Source organism: Rhinolophus hipposideros (assembly GCF_964194185.1).
Source record: "Rhinolophus hipposideros genome assembly, chromosome: 6".
NCBI lineage: Eukaryota > Metazoa > Chordata > Mammalia > Chiroptera > Rhinolophidae > Rhinolophus > Rhinolophus hipposideros.
Genome location: NC_138052.1, coordinates 17,926,722 through 17,943,735, shown reverse-complemented (window position 1 = coordinate 17,943,735; position 17,014 = coordinate 17,926,722). Strand labels below are relative to the sequence as shown.

General features: G+C 37.9%; 1 protein-coding gene across 3 annotated transcripts in view; it reads right to left on the bottom strand.

The window, feature by feature from the left end:
- Positions 1-16,703, bottom strand: part of UBXN4 (UBX domain protein 4) — a 30,026-nt gene extending 13,323 nt beyond the window's left edge. The window contains exons 1-6 of one of the 3 annotated variants that reach the window (XM_081051113.1): positions 16,332-16,703; positions 9,126-9,228; positions 6,641-6,669; positions 6,013-6,131; positions 5,230-5,407; positions 1,783-1,876 (exon numbers count right to left, since the gene is read on the bottom strand). In XM_081051113.1, the coding sequence (XP_080907239.1) occupies positions 1,783-1,876; positions 5,230-5,407; positions 6,013-6,131; positions 6,641-6,669; positions 9,126-9,228; positions 16,332-16,413 (605 nt within the window). In that variant the 5' untranslated portion in view covers positions 16,414-16,703. Of the gene's footprint in view, positions 1-1,782; positions 1,877-5,229; positions 5,408-6,012; positions 6,132-6,640; positions 6,670-9,125; positions 9,229-9,406; positions 9,533-15,740; positions 15,841-16,331 lie in introns of those variants that run through there. The other 2 variants (XM_081051115.1, XM_081051114.1) reach the window with 2 other exon arrangements.
- Between the last annotated feature and the right edge of the window lie 311 nt (positions 16,704-17,014).

The following is a 17,014-nucleotide window of genomic DNA, read 5'->3' as shown; positions in this document are numbered from 1 at the left end:
TTTTTAAAAGATCCCAGCCCACGTATATTTAATGTATGGTCCTAATAGCATAAGCCTCTTAAAAAATTGCATCTGTCATTTCCAAGAGCACATTAAAGTTATTTTTAAGTTTAAGGAATCTCAAACAACTGTAGACCCACTCTGACTTGATATGCTAACCATAAAATAATGCTCCATGAAGAAAATTTAGCAACCTCAGAACAAAGCAAAAAAACGAAATAAAATCCCTAATTCTTCTTTCATTGATATTAGTATAAACATTTTGTTGTGTCTTAAAGTGTCTTCATGATTCATTATACTATATGTAGCACATATACACCAGTATACATATAACTTTTTAAGTTAAAATGGTGTATTATATTGTATTTATAGACCCACACAGGCAGACACAGCAGGTACTACCTTACATGAGAATGGAAGCTACTAAGAAACAACAGAGGGTGGGTTGAGGGAATGCGTGAAAAGGTAAAAGGGATTAAGAGGTGCAAACTGACAGTTACAGAAACAGTCACGGGGATGTAAAGTACAGCATAGGGAATATAGTCAATAATATTGTAATAACTACGTATGATGTCAGATGGCTACTAGACTTATGGGGATGATCACTTCATAAGTCATATAAGTTACATAAATCACTATGTTGCACACCTGAAACTAATATAATATGGTAGTATGTCAACTGTAATTGAAAATTTAAAAAAAAAGAGGTAACAAACTCCCCATTCGCACTGCAATTAAATAGCACCTGACCCCACCCCATGATAAAAGGCTACCTGCCATGTTTCTTCTCATTCCTCCCAGTACCCAAATCCTTTTCTGATTTTTGATTTTCACTTCACCCCAGGGTGGTGCAAGTAAGGGGTGCCCGGTGGTGTACCTGGTGTTAGTGAAACAGAAGGAAACAAAACAGGTTGAGCCCCTGGGAACTTTGGTTCCTTGCTGCTGCTGTTCTTCCAGCCTTCCACCATTTCGCACACTATGAGAAGGTCTATCTATCCTGCTTCACCTCAAGATCCTGGCCCTGCCCCAACTCCTAGAGAAAACAACGAGAATCTCGGTTTTGCTGAAATGAAGCTGATTTTTATAGCCAAGAGTGAACTAAAACACCCACTGTCAGCAATCATTTTGAACCTTGTTTCTCCATACTATCTATGTGAACAAGAAAATGTCAAGTCTTAGGAATTTTTTCTAACGTCCATATAACACTAAGTGGTTTTAAGTCAAGATTTAAATATATTCCTGCTTATCCATTTATACCATTAACTCATATAACTTTTAAGAATTATAAAAGACTATGATTTGCTAATAACTATCTCATTAAAAAATATTCAACTAGAAACCACAAAAAATCATCAGAAGTTTGTGTTTTGTTATTAGACCATCTAATAACACATGACACGTAATAGACATCCACTTATGCAGAACCCAGTCTCAGTACACAGTCATAAAATTAGCTGAAGTGCTTGCCCATCTGGAACTTACCCCATAGCATAGAGAGATAAAAGCAAAGTGACAGATGGAAACACACACGTACCAAAATGCCAGTGAAAAAAAAAGATTCTTAGAATGATCATACCTAAAAATGACTGATGACTTCAGAGATATAGAAGAACTTTACTTCTAAAATGTAATCTCTATGGATACGAAAGTTGGTCAGGTAATAAAAAATTTCAACCCAGAACTCTGAAACTTCATTTGTGTAATTTTAGCTTTTACTCAAATTGAAGAAATAACTAGAAACCATTGTTTTAACAAAATACTATTTCCAAAAATAGAGCAAACCTTTCCACTCTGACAGTGAGGTCCTCCGCAGATCTCTGATTTGAACATCCATTAGGGTCCTGAGACAGAGTGGCATGACTCGAACTTTCTCCTCCTTAATTATTAAGTAAAAAGAAATATAAATATTGCATTTAATGCCACTTTTTAAAAGGTATAAATGTTGGGTGTTACAACATTTGTTAATCTTGTTTCTTAAACATTACATATTTTTCCTAAGAATGGAGCAAGAGATAAGAAATGAGCTATTACTAATTCTGAAGTTTGGATCTGGACACAATACTAGTATATAAATAGGAAATAAGGTAGTTACTCAGTTGAAGCCTACCAATATAAAGGTCAAAGGTAAAACATGAAGAAATATAAAACTGTCAAGAGGGGATACAACAAAATAGAGTAAGCATGCCAGGCTATAGGTTCCATGTTTCCCTGAAAACAAGACCTAGCCAGACAATCAGCTCTAATACCTCTTTTGGAGCTAAAATTAATATAAGACCTGGTCTTATTTTATTATAAGACCCGGTATAATGTAATGTAATGTAATGTAACGTAATATAATATAAAATACAATACTGGGTCTTATATTAATTTTTGCTCCAAAAGACGCAGTAGAGCTGATTGTCTGGCTAGGTCTTATTTTCGGGGAAACACTCTACAGCAACATTGTCCAATATCTATGTTGTCGGCTACCAAGCAATTGATACAAGGCTAATACAGGTGAGGGACTAAATTTTTTATTGTATTTAATTTTAATTAAAATAGCCACACGTGGCAGTAGGTACAGTATTCAACAGTGAAGCTCTAAAGGCCAAGTTTAATCCTGGGTATTGCTCTAGACTTAACACTAGCCTACGGGATGCTTCTGCAGACCAGACGGTTCCTTAGAGAAGCGCTTTGTATATATCTACACTAGTACTCTTTTACTAATTTCCTGAAGGATAGAACTTTGTCCTGGCCTATTGTATAGGATAGCTATAGTCTGGAACGTCTTTCTAGCACCTTTGCTGCCATTTCCTTCCTTACTACTCACCACCAACTCAATTCTTTACATTTTTGATCTTTGTAAAAGCAAGGACTATAGGGCAACAAAGTCTGGGTTCCAGTTCTATTATGTCACGTCAGTAAGTTACTTTATCTGTGCCTCATCTGTAAAATGGGGATAAGTAACCTCTTAGAGTTGTTATGAGAAATATGTGTTAATGGAAGTAAAATGCTGAGACTTTTACTAAGACTGACACATAGTAAGTCTTTAGTTATTATAGTCAAAATACTACAATTACTAAGGAGAGCCAATGGTGCACATCTCTTCCTACCTCTGCATTCATCTAGGCAGCTTGAAATCAGCCACAGGAGTAGTTACACCTCGGAAATTAGCAAACACTACAAATAAAAGCTTTTTCCCCCAAAAAAGCCTTTTAAAAAATATTCACCAGCACTCTGCTGAATGCAACGCTTGGATAAGCTAATAAGCTATTTCATCCATAAAGTTACAAGTGTATAGTCTATATTTTCGACCCATTCCACAGACAGTGATCTCTATGGCATACCATTAGAAATCTTCCTCTGTATGACAGCTATCCATTTTTCTTTATGAGTCATAAATACAACTATCGTATTTTGCTGTGTATAGTGTGCACCTTTTTGCCCAAATTTGTGAGGGAAAAATAAGGATGCACATTATACATGGGTAGTATTAATTCCTTATCTATAAACATGTTTTTAATTCTTTTATTTATGTTTATGATTTAAAAGTAATAAATAAATACTAAATTTCCTTTATAATACAAAAAACAAGCACCTAAATATAAACAAATAAAAATTTTAAATAAAAAATTAAAATGAAAGGTTTTTCCTCCGCAAATTTGGGCCGAAAACGTGGGTGCACATTATACATGGGAGCGCATTATACACGGCACAATACGGTATATTGTCATACAGCACTTTTTATCAGCTTGTCCACAAGTTATCTCTAAGTCTTGATAAACGCTTTACTGTCATAAAGATAGGAATATCCTTGGCATTCACTTTAATTACTAAAGAAAAGTGATTACATTCCTACTGAACACACACTTACAGTGGTTTGACTTACCATTTTTTGACTTTACGATGATGCAAAGGCAATACACACATTCAGGAGAAACCATACTTTGAATTTTGATCTTTTCCTGGTTTTGTAATATGCAGTAAGATACTTTCTCGTGATGCTGGCCAGTGGCAGCAAGGCACAGCTCCCAGTCAGACATGTGATCATGAGGGTAAACAACCAATACTCTACGTGTCCTGTATTGATAATGGTTTTTTTTGATATTGTGTCCTGAGCACATTTAAGGTTGGCTAAGCTAAGCTATGTTGTCCAGTAGGTTATGTGTATTAAATGCATTTTCAACTTACGATATTTTCAACTTACGATGGCTGCATGGGGATATAACCCCATTACAGGTCAGGGAGCATTTGAATTCCAAAAGGAATGAAAAATTTTGGAAATGATAAATATCCAGGTAAATATAAACGATAACTACTCTGCTGTACACCTAAATGGAATACACTCATAATTCCCCCAGTCCTGTATGCATCCAGAATTTGAGTGATCTGTGCATGTAAAACCCTAAAATGAGACTACTGAGAAGGGACCTGACAGCTGTTCTTCAAATATTCAAAACCTGTTATGTGTAACTCCATAAGAAGCACTAAAGTTAATGGAAAATTATAGGGAATCAAGTTTCAACTAGTTTTTCTAAAAACTAGGGCTTCAACAATAGAATAGATTTCCTAGGCAAGGTAATGAGCTTCTTGTGGTTAAACGTATTCAGACAGAGGCTTGATAATTATCTATCCAGGATGATGGAGCAGGATCATCTTTTAGGATACTAATATTTTTGATTTATCTAACCCTATGTTGCCTAATACAAACTACATTACACCAGGCAACTCTGACCACGATTCCCAATACACAGTATAAATTTCTTTTGCATTTTCTATCAATCCCTCTTCAGTCACACCTCTATTTCTACAAGCTGTATTTCACAATTATTTTTTGATTCTAATTTTAAAATACAAATACTATCCTCTTGTTTATAATATTTTATAGGTTATAAAATAATTCCAAATATATTAGTTCATTTGGACCGTTCGAAATCCCCTGGCTGGGAAGAGATTTATAAAACTGCTGTCATAACGACAGTCCCTGAACCATAGTACAGTAGCAGAAATTACAAATCAACTCTTCTGGACTGTTGCCTATTTGGGTTTGAATGGCATATTGACTGACTTTATCCTCTTCTGCCACTAAATGACAAATACATGTATTTAAGAAAACCCTTAAATTTTAAGTTAAATGAATGTGAGGAACAGAAATACAAAATTTTTAGTTTTAAGGATATTAATCAATTGCCTTTAAAATAAAGTGAAAGAGTACTTCTACTGTACCTAAAAGAATACATTAAAAATTACCTGTTGCAGAATCTGACTTTGTATCAGGAGAAATAGGTGGTGTCTCACAAAGCTCTACATTTCTGGACTGAGAGTTTTCAGAAGGGTTGTTGAGTTCAAATGAGGTGGATGGTGTAGAGACTGAACTTTCTGACTGGCTGCCATTTGCCACTGATGTGTCTCCTTTTAATGAGTGCATCTAGGGAGAAAACATTGAAATTTAAATAACAGACAAGAATCTAAATTAACATGGTAGATGAGACCAAAATATGAGTAAGTCCAGGTATACTCTTTACTTTCTAATTAGATAAGTCTGAAGTATATAATCCTAAACATGACATATTCCTATGGAATTCTACTGCAAGGTGCCACGAGCATAAAGCACAGCATTGCTTTTCCTTCAAATTACAATTCAAGGAAAAAAGTTACTAGCTACATTAGCCACCTGCCCAAGTGGATGCAAATGAGAAATACAGTTGGGTCCTTAAAACATGCCAAGCAATATACCCTTAGTACCTTAATGTGACAGCAACTCTCTTGAAACAAAGAGTGATATACATTTTGTGGTTGGTTGAGGTAGGAAAAGGAAAAATAAGAAGTCACCCAAGTATTGGGTACAGGCACCTCTCACTTCCTAATGCTATTTTTAAAACCAGCCCAGGAAGAGAGTATTTACTACCTTTCAAGTTTAATGACATGGAAGATTTCTGAATATACAGAGCAGCTCCAAAAATATTCCAATGCCGAGTTCCTGGCATATCATTTTCACATGTTTATACAAAGAACAATTCTGTTCCTTCTCACCTGCCGGACTTTGTGAATTCTGGTCACAAGTTCATCTGCTGAAACACTTCCTGCTATTACTTCCAAGGGAATTCCATTGTCACCAATAAAGAAACTGGATGGAACACACACTACAGGATCTGTACAGTTTAATTAAGTCTAACAATTCATGGGTAACAAGGGAATAATTTTATGAAACACTACTGATAACAAAGCAAAACAAATCATCTGTGAATTTCACACTATAATCAGCTAACGTATTTACAAAATAATTTCAACTACTGTGTCATTATGCCTATAGTGCATGGGATACGTGAATTAGAATTTGTATTGTACATCTGAGTGGAGAACATCCACTACACTCCCGTCTATCATAACTTTTACACCTATCTTGCCTCTTGCCAGCTACTTCTAACATTCCAAATTGTCCCATACTGCTTTCTACGTGTTCACAATAAAAAAACTCCCTCTGATTCTATTTGTTACAACGTATTGTCTCACAGGACACTTAGTAGTAAAAGTTCCCATAAACAAGAATGTATGAGTTCTAAATAAAAATGAGTAATATCTGAATGTCACGAATCAACCAAGAGAAAGGTAAACCTCCAAGCAAAATATATAGAGAGCCGCTTCTTCATTGAAAGGATACAGATTTGTGAAAATTGTAGGCAGGCTTCACTGTAAAACAAAATCAAACAGATAATCAATAAGCGAATGCAAGTGTTTCCAAAATACTGAGCTGTTTTTATAAAAATTTACTGTACCAATTACAAGCATTTTTCTGAAAATACTAGTTCCTTTAACAGCCATGAGCTGGAAAGAGAAAAATACAATTCTTATTTCAGACCTTTTTTGGTTTGTTTTATAATTTTCAGATTAAAGAACTTTCTCTTGTATCCCACAAACTAGTGGCTGGATTTGGTGGCTAACACTCAGTTTCTGCCATGTTGCTTCCTCAGCAGGAATCACACCTGAATACAATACCTTAACTTGTAACAAGAAGACTTACTTGTGAAAGTGATAATACAATACTTGTAATAACAAAGGCTTCAAAACAACCTAAATACACAGCAATAAAAACTGATTATGCAATCATAAAAAGAAAAATGATACAAAAAAGTATGTCAGCACGCTACCATTAGTGTAAAAAAATGGGAGGAAAACAAATATTTTTCTTGATTTGGTTGCCACCAGAGAAGGAAACCAGGTAGTTAAAGACAGGGATTGGAGAGAGACTTCATACTACAATGTGAATAAGAGATATTCATCAATGTAGATGAGTAAATCTAAGAAAAAATTAATGTGTCCAAGAACTGGAATTTTGTTTTCTGAATATAAAACATAATTATCATAAAAACATCTGAAAATATAATAGGAAAGTATAAAAAATATTACTGAGAAACCTACATTCTCAGAAATAACCACTTTAAACTTTTGATGCATTTCCTACCAATTTATTTTCAATGTAGGCTAGCTCCATAAATAAATATACACTAAAATGTTCCTACAACATTAGGTAATTTTGTTATTGTTGTATAACAAATGAAACTTTTCATAATTTAAAAGACACACTAGAGTCTATCAGCAGGCAGTCCACAGTGAAAAAAACAACCATCACTATACACAAATATCCCTGCATTCGCTAATAAAAATTTGTTTTTAAAAATGCTAGACAAATAAGTCTGTTCATAATCTCAAGAATTCTGAAATTCTCATTGTTTCCACATCCTCAATAACAATCTTCCTGCCATTACAGGTGTTTCTGGAAGGTAACAGGCAATATGATACAATATACATTAAAATGATATTCTTTTCAAAAACCTATTACACATTAATACATAGTTTAGTAACAGTTGTGAGGCAGACTGTACTATAATTAATGAAGTTTTTATTACTATTGAAATTTTTTAAATAAAGTTTATAAACTTACAGGTAAATTTCTGAATATTTTAATCTTGACAGTAATTTTCAAACATTATTAATTCTGATATTCTCAACATCAAAGGACAGGAATACTACTTTGCAATTACTAATTAATTAATGTTTCTAGGCTTTGATCATTGATGATTGACGTTAGGCCGCTGCTGACATCATAAAGAGAGACAACAGGGCATTATGTACCTTCTAATGGAAGACATACCACCATCCATGAAGTAGTCTTGAGGCAGAAAAATAATCTAGCCTGAATCCAACTGTCAATTCACAGGAAATAGAGGAAGGGGAACAAACCAAATGACCCTAACAGGGCTGCAATCAACAAAATCCATACTGCAGGAAACTACAGAATGAATAACTTGGTTTCTTCACAAAATAAATTGCAAAGAAAAAGACACAGAGATATAGAGGGGAAGACTACAGACTAAAAGATACGATAGAGTTCAACACATCACAATATGTAGACTGTCATGGTTCTGAACCAAACAAACTGTAGCAAATTAATAATAAAACTATGACTCAGACAATTGAAAATTTGGGTATTTCATATTAAGGAATTATTATTTGCCTTTGCAGTATTATAGTTATGTTAAAAAATTAAGAATGCTTATCTTTCAGAGTCATAGTAAGATATGTATAGATGAAGAGATATGATGACAGATTTGTTTCAAAATGATACGGGATGAGTGGAAGTGGGTGGGGGTATAGATGAAATAAGACTGACCACGAGTTGATAATTACCAAAGTAGTTGACAAATACCTGGGGGCTCATTACATTCTTCTGTTACTTTTGTGTATGTCTGAAATTTTCTATAACAAAAAAGTTTTTTTAGGGGAGGAGGAGGAGAGATGGATTAACAAATAAAACAGACTTGTGGATATCAGGTACTATGAGGGACCTATAAATGTTCTTATTCCTATTGAATTAAATGACTTCATTCCTAAAAACAGGATCCAAAAGAGTGGTGAAACTTTCAGAGATATTCAATATGATTTATAGTTACTTCCAAGGTATTCCTGCTTGGTAGACTAGCGGAGCTTAAGTTTTTCAGCACGACATAATGAATTTGGAAAATGGAAATCAGAATTTAAGTCCTCAATATGCCTTAGACAAAAATCAACATTCTCATAATTTGCAAGCATCACCATAAATCACAACCAAAGACTATAATATTTTTAAAATGAAAACATAAGCAAACCTTTGGGTATCGATTTTAATAGCAACAAAACTGTTTGAAGATGCTTCTGTCACTTTCTCATCTTCCCAACTTGCAGCCATCTGTGTAGACTGCTCATCGTCACCTATAAAACATTTCAAGGATTCTGATCAAATATATGGTGATGGAAGGAGAACTGACTCTGGGTGGTGAACACACAATGGGATTTATAGATGATGTAATACAGAAATGTACACCTGAAACCTATGTAATTTTACTAACAATTGTCACCCCCAATAAATTAAAAAAAAAAAAGAAAAAACCTTTCAAGGATTCTTATAACACAAGGCCAGTATCTGCTGATTCTTTTCCCTGGAAATCCGGAACTTCAAATAAAATATGATCCCACAAATACTATTTTCTACCAAATTTGAAAACGGAATTTTCCCCTAAAATGAAAAGTGACGATATGCATTATTAATAAAAATGAAAAACAAAATACTGCCACTTAGATTATACACAGCATTTTCTAAAAGAAGACATCCAAGTTATGCAAATAGTATCCACAATAATTAGCAGTCATGGGTAGAAATGTATAGTTACCATTTTGCCTTCTGTACATGATTTTAGAAAATAAATGTACACTACTCTTTCATTATGTAGCACTTTTGAGTTCAATATCCTCCACAGAACAGCATTTATTCTCCAGAATTCCTCCAAGGTGGACAGAGAGAGGCAGGCACATTCTGTTTACAGTCTTGGACTTGCTTTTTATTATGGTATGCTAATCATAAAAGTTATGCTGCCCCAAAACTAATCTATGGTGACAGAATTCAGCATAGTGGTTACCTTGGTGGAGATGATACTTATTGGGAAAGAGCAGGAAGGAGCCTTCTGGGCTGCTGGAAGTGTTTATATCTTATTGGCTGACAATTACACAGCTGTATTCATATGTAAATATTCATCAAGCTGTTCACATATTTCACTTAATATACTGTGTTATACCTCAATGACAAAATATTTTAAAAGTTACACCTATCAAGAGATTGTTTCCATTTTAGACATGTAATATCCAAATTTTAGCATAACCACTTATTGATGGGCAGGGGGAAACTTACCTGAGTAAGTCATTAAAAAATATTTCTGAGGTTAGCAGAGCCAAGTGTTTTCTCAAAGGTGAGCAACCTTTGCCAATTTAGTAATAAAAAGCTTTCAGGTCACATTTTTCATTTAACAAAAATGAGATCACTGTATACATACTCTTTTAGAAAATGCTTTCTTCCCATGTGGGCCCCACTTCTCCAATTTAATCTACCCTTAGATTCCCCCATCTGTTATCTATTCATGGTAACTCCATCCTTTCAGTTCTTGGGTCAAAAACTTGAGTTACCTTTGACTTCAGCTGACTCTATCTCCAAAATACAGTTGACCCTTGAACAACGTTCAGGACTGGTGCTCAAAACCCTTGGCCCACACAATCGAAAATCTGCATCGCTTTTGACTCTATGCATTTATTGGGGAAAAAAAATCTGGGGCCGGCCCGGTGGCTCAAGTGGTTAGAGCTCCGTGCTCCTAACTTCGAAGGCTGCCAGTTCGATTCCCACACGGGCCAGTGGGCTCTCAACCACAAGGTTGCCAGGTCAATTCCTCGAGTCCCGCAAGGGATGGTGGGCAGCGCCCCCTGTAACTAAGTTTGAACACGGCACCTTGAGCTGAGCTGCCGCTGAGCTCCCGAATGGCTCAGCTGGTTGGAGCGCATCCTCTCAACCACAAGGTTGCCGGTTCAACTCCCGCAAGGGTTGGTGGGCTGTGCCCTCTGCAACTAGAAAAATGGCAACTGGACCTGGAGCTGAGCTGCGCCCTTCACAACTCAGAGGGCTTCACAAGACTGAAAGGACAACAACTTGAAGCTGAACAGCACCCTCCACAACTAAGATTGAAAGGACAACAACTTGACGTGGAAAAAAAAAGGCCTGGAAGTACACACTGTTCCCCAATAAAGTCCTGTTCCCCTTAAAAAAACAAATCTACGTATAAACGGATTTGTGCAGTTCAAACTATGCTGTTCAAGGGTCAACTGCATATCCAGAATGTAACTATTTCTTACCACTTTCACTGCTACCACCTAATTTATACTGCCACATCTCACCTAGTGATTATAATAACCTCCTAACTGGTCTCCCTGATCAATCTAGTCTTAACACAGCAACTTCCCTTAAAAAGTCAGATATCAGATCATACCCTTTGCTCAAAATACTACAATGGTTCCCTATTTTCCCTCAAAATAAAAGCCAAAGTCCTTCCAAAGTCCAGTGACCTCTCTGACCTCATTTCCTTTTAATTTTTTGCTATTCCTTTCCTTTCTATTCCACAAATATGAAAGACACACTCACTTTAAGGTCTTTGCACTCGTTATTCCCTCTGCTTGGAATTTTCTTGCCCTAGATGTCTACATGGTTAACTCTCAACTACCTTAAGTCCTTGCTCAAATATTATCTTCTCAATGAAGCCTTCCCTAATCACCACTTTAAATTACACCCTCCGATTATTCACAAATGTCCCATATTTCCTGTTTTTCCCCCCTTCATCCGCTATAACAGAAATTTAAAAACTAATCTAAAAAAGATAAAATATACATATATGTGTGTGTGTGTACGTGTATATATATATATACACGTACACACACACACACACACATATATATATATATATATACACACACACACATACATACCATGTTTCCCCGAAAATAAGACCTAGCCGGACAATCAGCTATAATACGTCTTTTGAGCAAAAATTAATATAAGATCCAGTCTTATTTTAATATAAGACCGGGACCTACATTATATAATATAATGTAATGTAATATAATATAATGTAATATAATACCGGGTATAATGTAATATAATATTGGGTCTTATATTAATTTTTGCTCCAAAAGATGCGTTAGAGCTGATGGTCCAGCTAGGTTTTATTTTCGGGGAAACACAGTATTATGTGTACTGTTGACTTGTCTCCCTCCACTAGCAGGCAGGCTTCTGGAGGGCAAGTGCTGTTTTCCTTTTTATTTACTGTTACAACTCAAACGCCTACAACAGAACCTGGCATAAGTAAGTGGCACATAGCAGGCTCTCAATAACTATTTTGTAAAATTAATAGCTAATTTTTTGGCATAGTGTCTTGGCATGCTTACAATACTTGATTAAAGCTGCATATTTGAGTATATTTCATGTGAGGAGAGATCCAGGAATACCAGGAATAAGGGCTTGAAAAATTTGGCCATGGAAAAGTAAATAGGGACTAGAATGCATCTAAAGGCCAAGACCAAAACAAAAAGAAGCCCATCAGGGGACTCCTAGATGTTGAAGAAGCAGATGGGGAAAAGTACCAGTTACAGTGAGATCACTGTGAGCATCTCTTCCAAGTCAATGACAAGATTATCACCCTAGGAAATAGCTGTATGGGAACATTCTTACTACAAATACTTCTTAGAGAAGAGTGTGAGGCATGAGGGATCCTATTTATTCATTCTCTCATATATTCACGAGTTTGTTCCACATTTATTTCGTGTGAGGCATGGGGCTATAAACTAAATATAAAACAAATGAAACACTGCCTGTCCTCAGTGGAGCTTAAAGATCTAACGGTACAAAAAAAGTACTTGTTTAGTAAACAATCATAAATAATTATAGTAATAAATACTGTGGAAAAAGAATAGAATTATGAGAACATAATGAGACCTCCTTAGATTGGTCAGTGAAGCCCTCTTTGTGGTGACATTTAAGGTAAGACTTCAAGGATGAAAGGGCTGAGCCATGCCAAGAGCCAGAGTTCACTAGCAGAATGTAGGTGTAGGGAGAGGCCTGTGTAATTGGGAATGTCACGAACAACAGGGAGCACAAAATAAAATGAAACTGAAGAGTTAGGAGTCAGATGACACCCACATTTAGAGTTTACTCAGTTGGATGTAAGGTAGTGCCGTTTACTTGGATTGTAGACGCTGGGGGAGAAAACACAGATTCCAACAGTAAACAGACTCAGGTTTGAGACTCCTGGGAGGCATCCGTCATGTCGAGCAGGCCGCCGGAAGGAGGAGATGCTACTGCTGAGGTTGGTGCTTTGCGCTCCCTCACCGTGTTGTACCGTGTGTTAGAGTCCCACATGTCACATCCTCACTAATAATGTCTGTCTGTGACTCAGCCTAGTGTCGGCAGCAGCTGCTTGACGAAGAGTTTGTAAGGCTGAACGGAACCACTTGACTCAATGAGAGCTATCTTAACACTCTCTGAGCGGGATTGTTAATAGTCAACTTCAGTATCTGGTTTCTTATTTTAATCGAATTAGAACTATAATATGGAGTTAGGTGGGCCTAAAATTTCAGGAGAAAATATTGTCTCCTTAGTGTTATCAACAGTATCCAAAGTAAAGGTAGCTAAAGAGAACAGTAACAACTCAGAAGTGAAGTGTTGCAGACCCTAGTAAAGCCAGCAATTCCAATCTAGAAAAACCACCACTGGTCAAAAACCTAAAGATTTTTATGATCTATTTTAACCCAAAAAGGCAGTAAATAGTGTCTGTCAAGGAAATTTTAGCCCTCTAACAACACTAGTCAGTGAACTGACACCTTTGCTTCAGGATCCTTGTCAGATTATTCTACTTTTCCAAGAACAGAATGAAAATCTTTTCTCAGTTTTATCTCTTTCAATTTACATAGCTATGATGCTTTCAAAAGCCTTGTTAATTTTTCGGCTGCACTAGTAGTAATCTCTCCAGTATCCTAACATCAAACCTATGATATTTAATTCATCAATGAAAATTTCACTAAATATAGTCTAAAATGTTTCCCACTTGAGTGGTCATATGAACCAAAGTATACCCTTATGACCACTCCTTCCAGCTATAAAGATATCTTTTTAATTTTATACTGAGTTAGTATATTATTGATGAGGTCTCAGATCTAAGAAAATCAAGTTCTAGCTTTATTCTTCAGAGTTATGAACAAAGGTCTAGACAACCTGTAAGTTTTGCAGTTTCATAACTCCATTGCCTACAAATTCCTGGAGTGATAATCCTACTTACCGTGTTTCCCTGAAAATAAGACCTAACCAGAAAATAAGCCCTAGCATGATTTTTCAGGATGCTCGTAATATAAAATAAGCCCTACTATATTTCCCCAAAATAAGACCAAGTCTTATATTAATGTTTGCTCCAAAAGACGCATTAGGTAGGGCTTATTTTATATTACGAGCATCCTGAAAAATCATGCTAGGGCTTATTTTCTGGTTAGGTCTTATTTTCGGGAAACATGGTAGTCTTGGAGATTAACTTCCTAAAACTCTGGAAAAGCCAACAGTATTTTGAACGAGTCAAGGGACAGACAGACTCCCTGACAGACTGCTAATGGCCTTCATGCAAACATTCAACCATCATTGAGATTCTAAAAGTATATGTGTTCATCAGTAAAACGTTAACTGAAGAATGCATATACACACACAAAGCCCCAAAGACCTATAACTTTATTTTACTACTGTAATAATTAGCAATACTGTTTCCAAATATTCGTTAATTAAATCTAGCATTTCTTCTTTTAAATTAACTGATTAGCCCAAGAGTGCCTTCTAGGAACATTTGGACATCATCAATTGTGTTTTTTGTAAAAACAGGACTACCAGAATCCTAGATTTTCTGATTTCTACACCAATTTCAGTAATTAAATAAAGTCTACAGTTGTTCAGTTTTTTTCTTTAAGGAACAAAAAAAAGGCACCTTTTTGAAGCTGCTGAAACAAATTGTCAAGACAAGATGTAAATCCTTTTTGTGACCCTGGTGCATGTCACTTAACCACAGTGGACGTTAATTTCCCTCATCTATAAAGTGGGATAATAAAACCTGTTCTACCTACCACAAAAATCAACTGAGATTTTATGTGGGAAAAAAAACTTAAAGTATCATAAAATTATTATTGTACTCTTAATAAGCATAGTATCTATCATTTAATTCTCCTTTCCTTTTTTAATCCATTTTTTTCTCATAGGATTACAGCAGTTATTTGTTTATGTGAAATATAACCTAGAAAACAGCATAAGAAAGTCTTAACTACTCAAGCTCTTCTAAATTAACAGCATTGGGCTAAAGTTTTAACATAACTTAAAACAACTATGAATTTTAAATTTGTTAAGTGAAACTCGTATTTCAACAACTTGTTCCTTACTGCAGTGCATAAAGTTATCGAGCTATTATGTAGTCTCCTAAGGGTCATGAGTTAACAACAAGTAAATCGTTATTAAACAAATATTTGAAACAATACACCTCAAATTAACAATAGTCACAAACACTGGTATGGTTCCTGTAATGGGCCTCAGCAAATCCTTGGAGGCATAGGTGTACTCTAAATCTAGAGGATTTCAGTAATAAAACAGGGAAGTAATAAAAATACGAAGCAAATTAACCCGGAGTAAGCCAGCGTAAATGAGTTAATACACGTTTTGGAAACTGCAGCTAGTAGACTAGGAAGACAAAAAAAGAACCAAGGACCGAACGTCTACTTCTAAACAAATGGTGAAAAAAAAACAATCAACCTGCAACACAGCAATTAGTATATTCCATATTATCAATTATTCCGCCCTACCGTCATTAAAAGAAAAAACTCAAACCCACACAAAGCTCAAACGTCCGCGTTTCAGGAACACAGGCACGCCAGTCACCGTGAACATCAGGTGGTTTCTCTTTGTTGCTCACGGATGACACAGCTCTCTTCCTGAGAGGCCACAACTCATTACGAACCCACTGCCTGCCGGCCTGTGCCTTTCCCCGCCTAAACACTACAACCACACACGGGCGTTAAAGCCTCCCGAGGCGGGTGGCCGGGGACACGGCGCGCCACGGAGCAGCACGGGACGGGGCCGCGGCGGGGTCTGCGCAGCCCCCCGGACGCGCGGGTCGGAGGCTCGCGGGGGGCGGCGGGGCCGGGCTGAGGGCCTGCTCCCCGCGGCCCCGGCTCCGGCTCCGAGCTGTCGGCGGCGCCCAGCGCGCTGTGGGGGCGAGGCCGGGACGATGCCTCTGCTGCCCGGGGGCCGGGGGAAGCGGCAGTGGGGCCGGGCCCGCGGTGCCCAATGGACGGGGAGGCGCTGACGTGCCTGGGACTGGCAGCCCCAGCTTCTCGGTGTACGACAAGGCTGGGGACCCCTGCGGTTGGAGCTAGGCCGGAGGGAGTGACCCCGCCGTGTCTCGGGGCCCCGCTCCCTTCACCTGCCACGAACACCACGAAGACCGCGCCGCTCTTCTTGGCCGACGCGATGGCGGCCGGAATGGCGCCCTGGAACCACAGCATCGCTCCTCTCAGGCCTAGGCGCTCGGTCGGTGTGTTGTCGCCGCGGTCCCGGAGCTGACCCCGCCTCCCGCTCCGCGCTCGAGAGCAAACCCGTCAGCGGCCCCGAGGGACACCAGCAGGCGCACGGGAGAGGGGCGGCCGCGCGTCACATGACACCACACGTCGCCGCCGGCACCGCGCCCCCGGCCTCGTCTCGTGGGCAAGTCAGTGCGTGCGCGCGCCCGCTAGGCTTTAGGCCCGGCAGCCTCGGAAGTGGAAGGGAGGCTGTAGGAAGGATGACTAACTGCTACGGCGCGTTGGCGACGCCTCCATGAGGCATGACGGGAGTTGTAGTTTTCTTTGGCCTGTTCTCGCTCAAGGTGTGGAAAATGTCACCGTGGTTTCCGGGGCACGGCTAAAAGAGGCAGCAGGGAGAGCGACTTCACCATCTATAAAGGGGAGGAGAGGATGTGGCGCTCACTGGCGCTCTTTGACCGGGTGATGCTGTCCTCTGCCTCTTTGAGACCTTAAGTGTGGAGGAAATCGCGTCTGCTGAGTGGAACCTGCTTATTGTGGAACGATGTAATATTACGATTAGTGGCCATTGTGTGGTAGGGTTTTG